The sequence below is a fragment of the Scyliorhinus torazame genome, chromosome 9 (genome assembly GCF_047496885.1).
Source record: "Scyliorhinus torazame isolate Kashiwa2021f chromosome 9, sScyTor2.1, whole genome shotgun sequence".
Classification (NCBI taxonomy): Eukaryota; Metazoa; Chordata; class Chondrichthyes; order Carcharhiniformes; family Scyliorhinidae; genus Scyliorhinus; species Scyliorhinus torazame.
In genome coordinates this window covers 164346326-164362881 of record NC_092715.1, presented here as the reverse complement: position 1 = coordinate 164362881, position 16556 = coordinate 164346326, and the positions used below count along the sequence as shown (strand labels likewise).

Here is a 16556-nt window from a genome sequence, read left to right as displayed (position 1 = left end):
CTAACAAAGTGACAAAAAATAGTGCCCCGCCCCCCCCCAACTCCCGGGTTGCTGCTGCTGTCAATCTATTTTCCCTTAACGTTCCGCGAGATAGTCAAGGAACGGTTGCCACCGCCTGGAGAACCCCTGAGCCGATCCTCTCAGCGCAAATTTTATTCGTTCCAGCTTTATGAACCCTGCCATGTCGTTTATCCAGGTCTCCACGCCGGGGGGGTTCGTTTCCTTCCACATAAGTAGGATCATTCGCCGGGCTATCAGGGACGCAAAGGCCAGAATGTCGGCCTCTTTCGCCTCCTGCACTCCCGGCTCTTCCGCTACCCCAAATATCGCTAACCCCCAGCCTGGCTTCACCCGGACCTTCACCACCTTTGAGATCACCCTTGCCACTCCCCTCCAGTACTCATCCAATGCCGGACACGACCAGAACATGTGCGTGTGGTTCGCCGGGCTTCCCAAGCACCTCCCGCACCTGTCCTCCACTCCGAAGAACCTGCTCATTCTTGCTCCCGTCATATGTGCTCTATGTAGAACCTTAAATTGAATCAGGCTAAGCCTGGCACACAAAGACGAGGAATTTACCCTACTTAGGGCATCAGCCCACAGCCCCTCTTCAATCTCCTCCCCCAGCTCTTCTTCCCATTTTCCCTTCAGCTCCTCTACCAGCACCTCCCCCTCATCTCTCATCCCCTGATATATTTCGAACACTTTGCCCTCCCCGACCCATACCCCCGAAATCACTCTATCCTGGATCCCCTGTGTCGGGAGCTGTGGAAAATTCCTTCACCTGTTGCCTCGTAAACGCCCTCACTTGCATATATCTGAAGATATTCCCCGGGGGCAACTCATACTTTTCCTCCAACGCTCCCAGGCTCGCAAATGTCCCGTCTATGAACAGGTCCCTCAGTTTCCTAATTCCTGCTCGTTGCCAGCTCTGGAACCCCCCGTCCATCCTTCCTGGGACAAACCTGTGGTTATTCCTAATCGGTGACCACACCGAGGCACCCGTCACCCCCCCTTGTCGCCTCCACTGCCCCCAGATCCTCAAGGTTGCCACCACCACTGGGTTTGTGGTATACCTTTTCGGGGAGAACGGCAGCGGCGCCATCACCAGCGCCTTCTGGCTCGTTCCTTTACAGGACGCCATCTCCAGCCTCTTCCACGCCGCCCCCTCTCCCTCCCTCATCCACTTACAAACCATCGCCACATTGGCGGCCCAGTAGTAGTTGTTCAGGCTCGGCAGCGCCAGTCCCCCTCTATCCCTACTGCGCTGCAGGAACTCCCTCTTTACCCTCGGGGTCTTCCCTGCCCACACAAAGCTCATAATACTCCTGTCTAGTTTTTTGAAAAAGGCCTTTGTGATCAGAATGGGGAGACACTGAAACACGAAAAGAAACCTCGGGAGAACCATCATTTTTACCGCCTGCACTCTGCCCGCCAATGAGAGCGGCAACATATCCCACCTCTTGAAGTCCTCCTCCATCTGCTCCACCAGTTGCGTCAGATTAAGTCTGTGTAGAGTTCCCCAGCTTCTAGCTACCTGGATCCCCAAATATCGGAAGCTCCTTTCCACTCTCCATAACGGCAGAGCGTCTATTCCTCTTCCCTGGTCCCCGGGGTGTATTACAAAAAGCTCGCTCTTCCCCATATTTAGCCTGTATCCCGAGAAATCTCCAAACTCCCTCAGTGTCTGCATAACCTCTGGCATCCCCTCTACAGGGTCCGCAACATACAGCAGTAAGTCATCAGCGTAGAGTGACACTCGATGCTCCTCTCCCCCTCTAACCACCCCTCTCCATTTCTTAGAGTCCCTCAACGCTATGGCCAGTGGTTCAATTGCCAACGCGAACAGTAATGGGGACAAGGGACACCCCTGTCTTGTTCCCCTGTGTAGCTGAAAATACCCCGATCTTTGCCGGTTTGTGACTACACTTGCCACTGGGGCCCCATATAGGAGTCTGACCCATCTAACAAACCCCTCCCCGAACCCAAACCTCCTCAGCACCTCCCACAAATAGTCCCACTCCACCCTATCGAATGCCTTCTCCGCATCCATCGCCGCCACTATCTCTGCCTCCCCCTCCGCTGGGGGCGTCATCATCACCCCCAGCAGCCGTCGAACGTCGACATTCAGTTGTCTCCCCTTTACAAACCCTGTCTGGTCTTCATGCACCACCCCCGGGACGCAATCCTCTATCCTTGTCGCCAGCACTTTTGCTAGCAGTTTGGCATCTACATTTAGGAGTGAGATAGGCCTATATGACCCACATTGCAGCGGATCTTTATCCCGCTTCAGAATTAATGATATCGTCGCATCCGACATTGTCGGGGGTAGTATCCCCCCTTCCCTGGCCTCGTTAAAGGTTCTCGCCAACAGCGGGGCCAACAGGTCCACATATTTCCTGTAGAATTCCACCGGAAACCCGTCTGGCCCCGGGCCTTCCCTGCCTGCATGTTCCCCAGTCCCTTAGTCACCTCGTCCACCTCGATTAGCGCCCCCAGACCTGCCACCTCCTGTTCCTCCACCCTCGGGAACCTTAGTTGGTCCAGAAAATGTAGCATTCCCTCTTTTCCCCCCGGGGGTTGGGACTTATATAGCCTCTCATAAAAGGTCTTAAACACCTCATTTACCTTCCCTGCTCTCTGCTCCATAGTTCCCGTTTCATCCCTAACTCCCCCAATCTCTCTCGCCGCTATCGTCTTACGAAGTTGGTGGGCCAGCAGCCGGCTCGCCTTTTCCCCATACTCATATCACATCTCCTGTGCCTTCCTCCATTGTGCCTCTGTCTTTCCTGTGGTCAGCAGGTCAAATTCCGTCTGAAATCTTCGCCTTTCTCTATATAGTCCTTCGTCTGGGGCCTCCGCATATCTTTTATCCACCCTCAAAATCTCCCCCACTAATCTCTCCCTTTCTTTGCCCTCTTGTTTCTCCTTGTGGGCTCTAATGGAGATCAGCTCTCCCCGAACCACTGCCTTCAGCGCTTCCCATACTACCCCCACCTGGACCTCACCATAGTCATTAACCTCCAGGTATCTCTCAATACACCCCAGCACCCTTCCACAGGCCCCCTCATCCGCCAATAGTCCCACATCTAGTCGCCAGAGTGGGCGCTGCTCCCTCTCCTCTCCTAGTTCCAGATCCACCCAATGCGGGGCATGGTCTGAAACGGCTATGGCAGAGTACTCCGTCCCTGCCACCTTTGAGATCAGTGCCCTACTCATAACAAAGAAGTCTATTCGGGAATATACCTTGTGGACATGGGAGAAAAAGGAGAACTCTTTGGCCAACGGCCTAGCAAACCTCCACGGATCCACTCCCCCCATTTGTTCCATAAATCCCCTAAGCACCTTGGCCGCTGCCGGCCATCTTCCAGTCCTGGATCTAGACCGGTCTAGCCCTGGATCCAGCACAGTACTGAAGTCCCCCCCCCATTACCAAGCTTCCCACCTCCAGGTCCGGGATACGTCCCAGCATCCGCTTCATAAATCCGCGTCATCCCAGTTCGGGGCAGATACATTTACCAGCACGACCACCTCTCCCTGCAATCTACCACTCACCATCACATATCTGCCCCCGTTATCCACCAATATATTCTTAGCCTCGAACGACACCCGTTTCCCCACCAGTATCGCCACCCCCCTGTTTTTCACGTCCAACCCTGAGTGGAATACCTGTCCCACCCATCCTTTTCTTAACCTAACCTGTATCCGCCACCTTCAAATGCGTCTCCTGGAGCATGACTACGTCCGCCTTCAGTCTTTTTAAGTGTGCGAACACCCAGGCCCTCTTAATCGGCCCATTTAGGTCTCTCACATTCCACGTGATCAGCCGGATTGGGGGGCCACTCGCCGCCGACTAGCCATCCCCCGCGCTTTCCTATCGGCCCCGCCCCCTATGGCGCAGCTCCCTCATTCCCCATCCCCCCTCTCTGTCCCTTTTTCCACTGGCGCCCACATTTCTTCGTGTCCCCCCCATCTAGAGGAGAGAAATTCCCCATCCAACGTTACTATATACACTGAACCTACCATTTCCCACTTTACATTTCTGTACCACCACCTCGTTGTTTCTCCCCATCAAACTCTCAGTTCTAGTCCAGTTTCTCTTCTTGAATGAAGGTCCATGCCTCATCCGCCGTTTCGAAGTAGTGGTGCTTGCCCTGATGCGTGACCCACAATTGCTGCCGGCTGCAGCATCCCAAATTTTATTTTCTTCCTGTGGAGCACCACCTTGGCCCAATTAAAGCTCGCCCTCCTTCTTGCCACCTCCGCGCTCCAGTCCTGATACACTCGTATCACCGCATTCTCCCATTTGCTACTCCGTACCTTCTTGGCCCAGCTCAAGAAAGCCTCTCTGTCCATGAAGCGGTGAAATCTCACCACTATCGCCCTTGGTATTTCACCTGCCTTTGGTCTTCTCACAAGGACCCGGTGAGCTCCTTCCACCTCCAGGGGGCCCGTTGGGGCCTCAGCTCCCATTAGCGTATGGAGCATCGTGCTCACATAAGCCCCAACATCAGCTCCCTCTGTTCCTTCTGGGAGACCTAGAATCCGTAGGTTCTTCCTCCTCGAGCTGTTCTCCAGGGCTTCCAGCCTTTCGAATCATCTCTTATGTAGCACCTCATGCGTCTCCGTTTTTACCACCAGGCCCTGTACCTCATCCTCATTTTCGGCTGCCTGTGCCTTCACTCCACGGAGCTCTATCGCCTGGACCTTTTGTGTTTCCTTCAGTCCATCAATTACCAATAGCATCGGCGCCAGCACCTCCTTCTTTAGTTCCTCCACACATCGTCGGGAGGAATTCCTGCTGGTCCGGGCCCCATGTCGTCTGGGCTCCATCCGCCGCCATCTTGCTTCTCCCTTCTCTTCTCTGCCGCTGCTCCAAAGGATCCTTCGCAATCTGGCCACTACCGCTAGTCCTTTCCATACATACACGGGGGGGGGGCACCTTCCTTCGTCACCCCACACTGGGTTTGGTCTGAAAAAATTTCCGTTGGGGCTCCCGAAAAGAGCCCAAAAGTCCGTTCGAACGGGAGCTGCCAAAACGTGCGGCTTAGCAGTGCATCGCCGCAACCGGAAGTCGTGAGCAACACCCTTAATAAACCTCTCATCGTGTTTTACAAGAATCCAGACTGTGTGCACCTCCACACCTTTTCTCTTTGGAGCAGAAAATAAATATAACAAGTGAGAAAACTGGCAATGAGGATTGAGGCTACAGAAACAAGAAACAAGTGGATTAATTAAAATTTTAGAGGGACGTTTCTCTCCTCAACCATTATTGATTGCAGAAAGGTTCAGATTCCACGCCATAGTCAGGAAGAAGGCGAAATAATTTTATAGTTTATAGCGTCTTTAAGAAATTTAGCTCGATATTGTGAATTTGGTACAACACTTGATGATATTAGAATACCTACAGTGCAGAAGGAGGCCATTCGGCCCATCAGGTCTGCACCGGCCCTTGGAAAGAGCACTACTAAGCCCACATCTTGCCTCCATCCCTGTGACCCAGTAACCCCACCTAAACCTTTTTGGACACTAAGGGCAATTTATCATGGCCAATCCACCTAACCTGCACATCTTTGGACTGTGGGAGGAAACCGGAGCACCCAGGGGAAACCCACGCAGACACAGGGAGAACGTGCAGACTCCGCACAGACAGTGGCCCAAGCAAGGAATCGAACCTGGGGCCGTGGAGCTGTGAAGCAACTGTGTTAACCACTGTGTTACTGTGCTGCCCTCGGATTGATCAATTATTGTGGTAAATTTGTGCTTAATTTAGCACACAATTGAATCCTTTAGACACATTGCTCTGTGTCAAATAGGCATGGCACTGGTCAGAAGAATGTGAAAATGCATACAATGAAGTGAAAGACGCTTTCCTGAAATCAAAGCTGTTGGTTCATTATAATCCAAAAATTAAGTTACATTCGGGCAGCACGGTAGCATTGTGGATAGCACAATTGCTTCACAGCTCCAGGGTCCCAGGTTCGATTCCGGCTTGGGTCACTGTCTGTGCGGAGTCTGCACATCCTCCACGTGTGTACGTGGGTTTCCTCCGGGTGCTCCGGTTTCCTCCCACAGTCCAAAGATGTGCAGGTTAGGTGGATTGGCCATGATGAATTGTCCTTAGTGTCCAAAAATTGCCCTTAGTGTTGGGTGGGGTTACTGGGTTATGGGGATAGGGTGTTGACCTTGGGTAGGGTGCTCTTTCCAAGAGCCGGTGCAGACTCGATGGGCCGGGTGGCCTCCTTCTGCACTGTAAATTCTATGATAATTAGCTTGCGATGCCTCACCCTATGGGGTGGGTGCAGTCCTCTTGCACATTGTGCCTTCAGGAGAGGAAAGCCGAAGCATTTGCTTCACGCACTCTTACAAGCGCAGAAATTATTTACGCTCAGCTAGAAAAAGAAGCTTTGAGCACCATTTTCGGTGTCCTATATGGGCGTCATTTCATCCTTTTGATGGATTGCTGCCCCTTGACTACAATCTTTGGGTTGTACAAGGATATACCTTATTTGGCAGCTAGTAGGTAGTTATTGATATTGTTGGCACACACTTACGATATCCAGTATCACAAGTCTGACCAGCATGCAAATACTGATGCATTATCACAATTGCGGTTACAAGTCAAGGATGACCTTGAAGAACATTTTGTCAATATTTTGTATTTCTCGCTGATGGATAGTGTACCTGTGACTTCAACTCAAGTTCAAAGATATACAAGAACTGATCCAGTGATGAGGAAGGTGATGGATGGACTTGTTCAAAAAGGAACGTTGTCAGATGTTCATAAGAAAACTCCAGACCTCAAACCCTACATCACACAAAAGCCTGTGTTAACAGTACAGAATGGTGTTCTATTGTGGGAAATCTATGTGATTATTTTTCCATGCTTACGTAGTGGAGTCCTTGTCCAACTACATGAGGGACATCCTGGTATGGTGAGGATGAAGGAATTAGCCCGCAGTTATTTTTAATGGCCAGGATTGGATGCCTAAATTGAAGAGAACGTTGGGCAATGCCAATCTTGCGCAAAACCAAAGAACACGCCATCATTACAAGCATTATATCCATGGGAATAGCCGACTCAGCCATGGCAGAGAATACACATCGATTATGCTGGTCCACTGGAGGGTCACATGTTCTTAGTGACTGTGGACATGCACTGGAAGTGACCAGAAGTCGCGATAATTAAATCAATGACGACTGAGCAGACCATTGAAAAACTATTGGAAGATTCGGAACACCGGAGCAGATTGTCAGTGATAGTGTTACTCTGGTTACTTCTAAGGAACTGGAGGACTACCTGAAAGAGAACAGTATACACCATATCAAGTCAGCTCCATATCATCCAGCAATGAATGGATAAGCTGAACATTTTGTGTAATCATTAAAGCATTCTATCAATGCGGTGAAGGACCAGGGGACTCAAGAAGAGTAAACAAATTTCTAGTCTCGTATCCGAACACTGTACATGCTGCCATGCAAAGTTCACCAGCAATGCTGCTGTTTAAGAGGAAACTACGAACACAATTTGATTTGTTAACTCCACCTGATACTTCAGAGATGGTCAAACGGGTAAAGGGTGAAGGCATGGGCCTAGGTAGGGTGCTCCTTCGGAGGGTCGGTGCAATCTCGATGGCCTGAATGGCCTCCTTCTGCACTGTAGGAATTCTATGATTCTATGAAATAGTTAACATATTTGCCATGGTTGGATACTGCAATAAATTAGATATTGATCTTTCACTTCTGGAGCGGAGGATGAAGACATTATTTTGCTGCCAGGTGGAGGAACCATTTGTGAAATGTGTGTCAATAATCCCATGGCAATTTTTGATAGGCATTCAGCCAGAGCACAAAACCATCCCATAATTCACTTCAATTGGCAACATCATTCAGAGTAATTAAAGAATGGCTGGTAAGAGAAATGGGAAATATTTTGCACTGGTTTATTAAGAGGAACTCCTTTAAGGCTAGGCTTAAGATACATTTGAGGAGCTTTATTCTGCTTCTGACCATGCTAACAATATTTCACTTTCTCTCATTGACATCCCTCACCTTGCTAAACATAACTTGCAACTGGAAGCTTTTTGTCCATTTTATTAGAAAAATAATCTATTCGGACTCCCAAAATGGAGTGCAATCATAGTTTTTAAAAAATATATATTTATTAAAGTTTTTAACACAATTTTTCTCCCTTGCAAACAATAACCCCCCCCCCCGTAACAAAAAAAAAGAAACGAGAAATCGCGCGGAGCAAGATATATACATGGCAATATAGTATATTTACATAGCTTTGTACACTGGCTCTCTCTCGTACTTGCCAGTTTCCCCGACTCTTCATGTCATCTCTTGCTCATCCACCCCCCCAGGCAGCTACCCCCCCAGGTTGCTGCTGCTGCTGACCGACCTTCCTCGGGATAGTCTAGGAACGATTGCCACCGCCTGTAGAACCCCTGCGCAGACCCTCTCAAGGCGAACTTGATCCTCTCCAACTTTATGAACCCGGCCATATTGTTTATCCAGGCCTCCACACTGGGGGGCTTCGCCTCCTTCCACATTAGCAAGGTCCTTCGCCGGGCTACTAGGGACGCAAAGGCCAGAATACCGGCCTCTTTCGCCTCTTGCACTCCCAGTTCGTCCACTACCCCAAATATTGCTAGCCCCCAGCTTGGCTTGACCCGGACTTTCACCACCTGAGATATTGCTCCCGCCACTCCTCTCCAGAACCCCTCCAGTGCTGGGCATGACCAAAACATATGGACATGGTTCGCCAGGCTCCCTGAGCACCTTCCACATCTGTCCTCTACCCCAAAGAACCTGCTCAACCTCACCCCCGTCAAGTGAGCTCTGTGAACCACCTTAAATTGTATCAGGCTCTACCTGGCACACGAGGAGGAGGAATTAACCCTACCCAGGGCAGCAGCCCACAGACCTTCCTCGATCTCCTCCCCAGCTCCTCCTCCCATTTACCCTTCAACTCTTCTACCAGCGCTTCCCCCTCTTCTTTCATCTCCTGGTTTATTGCCGACACCTTGCCCTCCCCGACCCATGCACCCGAGATCACCCGGTCTTGAATTTCTTGTGCCGGGAGCATCGGGAATTCCCTCATCTGTCGCCTCACAAAAGCCCTCACCTGCATATATCTAAAGGCATTTCGCGGGGGTAACTCAAACTTCTCCTCCAGTGCCCCTAGGCTCGCAAACGTTCCGTCAATGAACAGGTCCCCCATTCTTCTGATCCCCGCCCGATTCCAGCTCTTCCCCGGGACAAACCGATGGTTACCCCTGATCGGGGACCACACCGATGCTCCCATTGCACCCCTGTGCCATCTCCACTGGCCCCAGATCCTTAGCGTTGCCGCCACCACCGGGCTCGTGGTATACTTTGTCGGCGAGAGCGGCAGCGGTGCCGTCACCAACGCCCCCAGGCTCGTTCCTTTGCAGGACGCCATCTCCATCCTCTTCCATGCCGCCCCCTCTCCCTCCATTACCCACTTGCGGATCATCGCCACATTTGCTGCCCGGTAGTAGCTCCCCAGGTTTGGCAGCGCCAACCCTCCTCGGTCCCTACTGCGTTCCAGGAACCCTCTCCTTACCCTCGGGGTCTTATTTGCCCACACAAACCCCATAATATTCCTGCCTACTTCTCTTAAAAAAGGCCACAGTGATCACGATGGGAAGGCACTGAAACACAAACAAAAACCTCGGAAGGACCACCATTTTGACCGATTGCACTCTACCCGCCAGCGAGAGCGGTAGCATGTCCCATCTTTTAAAATCCTCCTCCATTCGCTCCACCAGCCTCGTCAAATTCAGTTTATGTAGGGTCCCCCAACTCCTGGCTATCTGGATCCCCAGATACCGAAAGCTCCCCTCCGCCCTCCTCAGCGGTAGGTCCCCTATCCCTCTTTCTTGGTCCCCCGCCTGTAAAACAAAGAGCTCACTCTTCCCTACATTGAGCTTATAGCCCGAAAACTCCCCAAACTCCCTTAGAGTCTGCATGGCCTCCACCATCCCCTCCATTGGATCCGCCACGTACAGCAACAGGTCATCCGCATATAGCGACACCCGATGCTCTTCTCCCCCTCGGACCACCCCCCTCCATTTATTAGACTCCCTCAATGACATGGCCAATGGTTCGATCGCCAATGCGAACAACAGGGAGGACAGGGTGCGCCCCTGCCTCGTCCCTCGGTACATTCGAAAGTACTCCGACCTCCGCCGGTTCATCACTACACTCGCCACCGGGGCTCTGTAAAGGAGCGTAACCCAACTGATAAACCCTCCCCCGAACCCAAACCTACGCAGCACCTCCCAGAGTTGCTCCCACTCTACTCGGTCAAAGGCCTTCTCCGCGTCCATAGCTGCCACTATCTCCGCTTCTCCCTCCACCGATGGCATCATTATCACGTTTAAGAGCCTCCGCACATTGGTATTTAGCTGCCTTGTCACAGCATGGGAATCAAACCGACTCATTGGAAGCTGCGATGTTGCTGACAGTGGAGAGAAACAAGGCTCTGAAGGCAAAGATGAATGCCTTGGAGAAGAGATCGAGGAGACAGAGCCACAGAATCGAGGGGTTACCCGAGGGGGGTGGAGGGCCCAAAGCCGACTGAGTACGTTTCTCAGATGTTTGTCAAGCCCTTGGGGGGTGGGGACGGGCGGTTGTCCCCTCCAGAGTTGGATCAGGCCCACTGAGTACTCCAGCGTACGCCACGGGCAAATGAGCCACCACGGGCGGTGATTAATGGATTCCACAGCTTCCAGGAGAAGTAATGGATTCTGCAATGGCCAGTGAATAGGGACTTGAGGTGGGAAGGAAGCATCATTAGGGTATACCAAGATGTCCAAGTGGACTGCAGCTTTTAATAAGGCAAAATCAGCGCTATTCAGGAGTGGAGTCAGGTTTGGAGTGGTGTACCCGGCGAGGCTGACAATGACTTTTCGGTTGAAAAATCATTTTTTCAATACATTGGAAGAGGCAGAGGTTTTTGTCAAGGAGCATGGACTTGATTGAATGGGTTTGATTGGGACTTTAATGGGGACAGTTGGGAGGGGTTAGTTTGAGATGTTTTGTAGCTTGTAACTAGTGTATTTTGGGGATTGAGAGGGCTATGGTTGTCAGGGGGAAGGGGGGGGGGGGTAATGGCGAGGTAAGAGTATGGGGAGCATATGGCCCCGGGGGGCGTTTAATGGTGTTGGGCTTTGATTACTCTTCTGTAGCCAAAACGGTTGGGGAATGTCGTTTTTCCTTTGGTCTTTGAACACGTAACATCGGGTTACCTTTGCTAGCTGTAAAGTTTCAGCTAGTAAATCGGGAGTGAGGTGGGGGGGAGGGACTGGCGCTTGTTGGACCTGCTTACCAAGGCTCAGTGGGGAGCACGGTAGCACATTGGTTATCACATTTGTTTCACAGCTCCAGGGTCCCAGGTTCGATTCCCGGCTTGGGTCACTGTCTGTGCGGAGTTAGCACTTTCTCCCCGTGGCTGCGTGGATTTCCTCCGGGTGCTCCGGTTTCCTCCCACAGTCCAAAGATGTGCAGCTTAGGTGGATTGACAATGCTAAATTGCCCTTAGTGTCCAAAAAACTTAAGTGGGGTTACTGGGTTGTGGAGATAGGGTGGAGGTTTTGGCTTGGGCATGGTGCGCTTTCCAGGAACCGATGCGGACTCGATGGGCCGAATAGCCTCCTTCTGTACTGTAAATTCTATGATTCTATGATGAAGTAGAGTCTCTGGGAAGCTTATTTCAGGTTTATTAGGGGGTGGGGGGGGGGGGGGAGGGGGGGAACAGTAGGGTTCTGGGACTAAGGACTTTTCTGTCTCTTGTCTTAGGGGAGAGGTTGGTGGCTGTCTTGGGGGTCCTGGGTCTGGGGCCTGCCAGAGGTGGCAACCTTTGTCTTTTATCCTTAGGAATTGGTCACAGTCAGTGGGTTGTGTGTGTGTGTGTGTGTGTGTGTGGGGGGGGGGGGGGATTGTAAATGGCATTTTGTATGGATTTGTTTATTTTGTGTTTTATAAAATGTAAACTTTAATAAACATATTTTCAAAAAAAGCCTCTGAATCATTGTAAGCCGAAACACATCAGCTTTATAGAAACACAGGGTAGGTGGATTGGCCACGCTAATTTCCCCTTAATTGGAAAAAATGAATTGGGTACTCTAAATTTTAAAAACAGCTTTATAGAAACACTCAAATTTTAACCCATCTGCAATCCAAAGCAGCTTCTATTAATGTTACAAATATTTTAAGTAATTTGTGCCAACATTACATGCTTTAATTGTCAATGAAACCAGTACTTGCTGATGACTGTTACATAAAATACCCCATATCCAAACCTACTGATTGTCATTGTAACCAAATAGGTTAACCAGGCTATCAAATTTTGAAAGCACCCCTATAAAAGATAGGCTCCACAGAAAAATAGGAATCATATTCTCAAGGTTGTTTGAGAAAATTACAAACTGATGAGTGGAAAATAAATGCTTCATTTCATTTTGAAAATTGCCATTCACACATCATCTTCCATACATTATTTACAAAACAAACAGCTTGCAACCTGCATCATTAACTGAACGACAACTGCATCCGACAGCTCCATATGTCAAAGAATAATACCCAATTCCAAACAAAAGCATTATACTTGAAAGTAACCAACCTGCCACTTTGATCCTTAGTCCACCTCACCGAACTACCCTCCGGCTTTGTTTCATAACAGATCCTCAATACACGAGGGAAGTCTTTTGGAGTTTGGATTCCTAGTTTCTTTATTTTCAGGCTCCACATGTCAGTCTGGAACTGGAGATCTCCACAGCCAGGAGCTTGACTGCACTTGAGGTAATAATAATGCTGTTGCTGCCAGCATTCTGCTGCTAAACCTAAAATATCATCCACAATGCTTCTCTGGACATCATTCTGCAGTCTCTGAGAGTAAGTGCCATTTTCTGGCTTGGGCATGTCCATCCTCATCAGTTTCTCAATGCCAGCTGCAGCAATGACATTTACCTCTTCTACCTTGTGCACCAGCAGATCGCAACAATCCAGCACAAGCACAAAATCCTCCCCATCACTGCAGTGTTCCCTTGTACCAGAAATACCACTAGCCCACTCTTTGTTGCTATGGTTACAACTATTAACATTGGCAACTCTGTCACCACTATGCTCAGATAGATTGCATATCTTATCCACAGATGAACAAGCAGCACCTCTTGCAGTGGGATCGCTTGAAAGACCAGGTTGCTCAGTTTCAAATAATGCCCGTGAGTAAGGACAGCAACCTGTTCCCACAGAGTCAGAGACTTTTTTATATGCTTGGTTGGCTTCTAGGAAGAGGACAATGGTACTGTTGATGACTTTCTTGTCGAAGTTCACTGCCAGATCTATCACATAGTGTCTGACTAGCATGCAACCAGCATTGGCCATGAGAGGAAGGTCATCTTCATTGGGGTCGAGAGCTGACGCTGTGTTTTCATTCATAGCGAGGACAAGGACGTAGTTGTCCAACAATACCCAAAATCATAAATGTAAATATCATTGGTGTTCCAGTATTTTAAGCATGCCTTGAATATTGCTTTATTGTTTAAAAACACCCATGACTTCTGTAACCTGTCTTCTATATTTGTAGCGGTTTGTTTTTTTTCTGTAAAAACCTGTACACAAAAAAAAAGAGAATTACTAATTATGCAAATAATCTAACAGTCATCTCTGTAAGTGCCCTTTGCTGGAATAAAGTTTTGCAATGCAGTGAAATTCTACTTTTAAGTTTCCCTGCATTACAATGTTTATACAGAGTCCCAGTGCTTTTACAAAGGCTCATCGGTTAAATCTACAATGTTGGATTGTATGGAATCATGCTGTTTATGTTGCTGACTCTCTGCTGGATTCTGCTAAAAAGACACATTTGTTTTGGGAGAAATCACATCTTGAACACATTAAAATATGAAGGCTGCTGTGAAGGTAAATTTGACAGCAAAGCCCCTGAGGGTTCACACTTTACAACCTCAGAGTTGGTACTGGCATGAGATCTACCTCAAGAGGTAGGTTGATGTCATGCTAAGATTCAGGCTGCAGAAATATGCACATTTATATTTTCCAGTAGATTTCATGTTTAGGCAAAACATTTGTTCTGCTCTAGCCTGTCAGAATAAACAGTTGATAAGTGACTGAATGTCATATCGGACAATATGGAATACAAGAAATTTGAGTAATAATAGAAAATAACTACTATGAATCAACTACTATGAATTTAGTGGAAAGTTTTATTAGCATAATAAAGCTAGAAGTACACCCTTCAAAGGATCACTTTATATTTTACAGAATTCCGGGCTGAAATACAGATAATGGAAAGCCAAAAGCCAGTTCAAAGAGGATGGAAATAAACACAAAAACAAAGGAAAAGGAAACAAAATGGAACAGAATAAAGCAGCATCATGTTTTATATGTTGCACAGTCTTTGCATGTATTATAAAACGAACATTTAAATAAAATATGGGGGAAAAATAACTACTGTAAAAATCTGAAACACTGTAATAACGAAATAGCTTTAAGATCACTGTTTTAATGCCATAAAACTATATTTAGTTGGAAAAGAGAGCATGCAATTTAAAACATTAATTGAAAACATTTGAGAATATTTAATGGCATCTTTAAAATAATAGTTTCAATGATCTTTAAAATCCTTTTGCACCTGTCATAAACTGATTTAATTTAACCTGAAGGTTGATTAATTACTATACAAAATATCAAATAAAATGGCTAATTAAAATTGCAAGCATAATAAGAAGCATTTTGTACAATACACAATGGTTGTACTTTATGTTTCTGCTGCTTGGTACAACACCTGCATTAAATTAAAATGTGCAGAAATTTCTGTTTTACATATAGAAGAACTTCCTTCACTTCATCTTGGATCAAGGAAACAGCCTGCAACTCTAAACATAACTGATTTGGCCCATTCAGTATTGAGGTCAGCTAACGAAAATGTTCGAATAATTGCATTTGCTTTTAAATCCGGACAGCCCTTCGACAAGTTAATTGTTTTCACAACCTTTCAATGAAAATAATGAACTTGTCTAAGAGGACAATTCCCGTCTCCGGATGTAAAATTGCATTGAAGACCGAACAAGAGTCAACAAACGGCAGCGCCACAATGTGGTAATAAGTGGTCCAACGCAAACTTCCAGGCGCAGGAATTTTTGTCACATTCCAGAAGACTTTTAGATACAAACATACGTTAAGAAAACATGTTTTTATATTTTCGTTCAAAGCACACAGCAGTGCGATGATGTGCTAAGAATCTGATGCAACGGGAAACTAAAACGTGTCTCCGACAATACAACCCTAATTGAGTGGTGAATTTGGAGCATCTGTTCATATTTTATTCTTCATTTTAATGCAGTGATGGGGATGAAAGTCTTATTGCTGATCACTGAAGGAAGGTTGAGCCTCTGAACAGCCCCCCGCATTGCAAACTGGCAGCAACACAGCCACTGACCTTATTCAACTGCTACTGTCTGCAGTTTCTGGGGAATGAGCCTACTGTCAACACTCTGCACTCCACAGTCGCCAACAAAAAGGTCAGTCCCGCCACCTTCTGTTCCCTCTTCACATTCTCATTGCACTGCTCGCGGGCGCGCTCCGTTCGCGTCATCACTCCGCGCCTGCCTCTCCCGGGCAGTTGTTTGTCCCAGCAGAGGGCGCGAGCGGAGAGCGGCAGTTAGTCCGGAGCTGCTCCTCCCAAGGCCGATGCGGCGGCGGCGGCGGCACATTGTTTCTTCGTTCCTGTGCCCTCGAAAGATCATTGACGTTATACAGCCAATGTTGTGGATGTGCGAACACCCGGGGAATGTTATTTTCCACCTGTCAGCCGTGGCTGAGTGGGCAGCGCCCTCCTCACCTCTTGAGTTTGGAGGCCAATCCGGTCTGGAGCGCAGAAGTCAGAGCTGACTGCCCACTGCAGCACCGATCGCGGGAGCATTTCACTGCCCGAGGTGCAGCCTTTCAGATGGGATGTTGAACTGAGGCCCCCATCTGCCTACCCAGGTGGAGGTAACATGGCATTATATCCTAGGCGAGCACAGGAGTAATATAGGGCCAGAGGAACAGTAGACCATTCGGCCCGCCGAGCCTGTTCTAGCATTCAATTAATTTGTGGCTGATCATCTACTTCTACACTTTCCCATATCCCTTGGTGTCAGTATCCAGCAATTGTGCTCCCTCTGGCTGGAAGTAGATTCAAAGATTCACCAACCTCGTGAGTTGGGAAATTCCTCCTGATCACATTCTTAAATGGCCAGCTCCTATTCTGAGACTGTGTCCCCTGCTTCCACTCATCAGCCAGTGGAAACATCCTAGCTACATCTACCCTGTCATGTAGTGTAAGAATTTTGTAGTTTTCAAGGAGATCACCACTCATACTTCCAAACTCGAAATAATACAGACCCAGTTTCCTTAATTTCTCCTCATAAAACAATCTCACCATCTGTCTGGTGAATCTCTGTGGTACTCCCTCAATGGCAAGTATATCCTTCCTTTGATGAGGAGGCCAAAACTGTACACAATTG

At 48.4% G+C, this 16556-nt stretch overlaps 1 protein-coding gene across 6 annotated transcripts in view; it reads right to left on the bottom strand.

The window, feature by feature from the left end:
- The window catches only part of aopep (aminopeptidase O (putative)), a 480514-nt gene extending 464301 nt beyond the window's left edge, over window positions 1-16213 (bottom strand). For 2 of the 6 annotated variants that reach the window (XM_072516725.1, XM_072516726.1), the window contains exons 1-2: window positions 15488-16213; window positions 12653-13643 (exon numbers count right to left, since the gene is read on the bottom strand). In XM_072516725.1, coding sequence (XP_072372826.1) covers window positions 12653-13470 — 818 coding nt within the window. In that variant the 5' untranslated portion in view covers window positions 13471-13643; window positions 15488-16213. The remainder of the gene's footprint in view (window positions 1-12652; window positions 13644-15487) is intronic. The other 4 variants (XM_072516724.1, XM_072516723.1, XM_072516722.1 and 1 more) reach the window with 4 other exon arrangements.
- Between the last annotated feature and the right edge of the window lie 343 nt (window positions 16214-16556).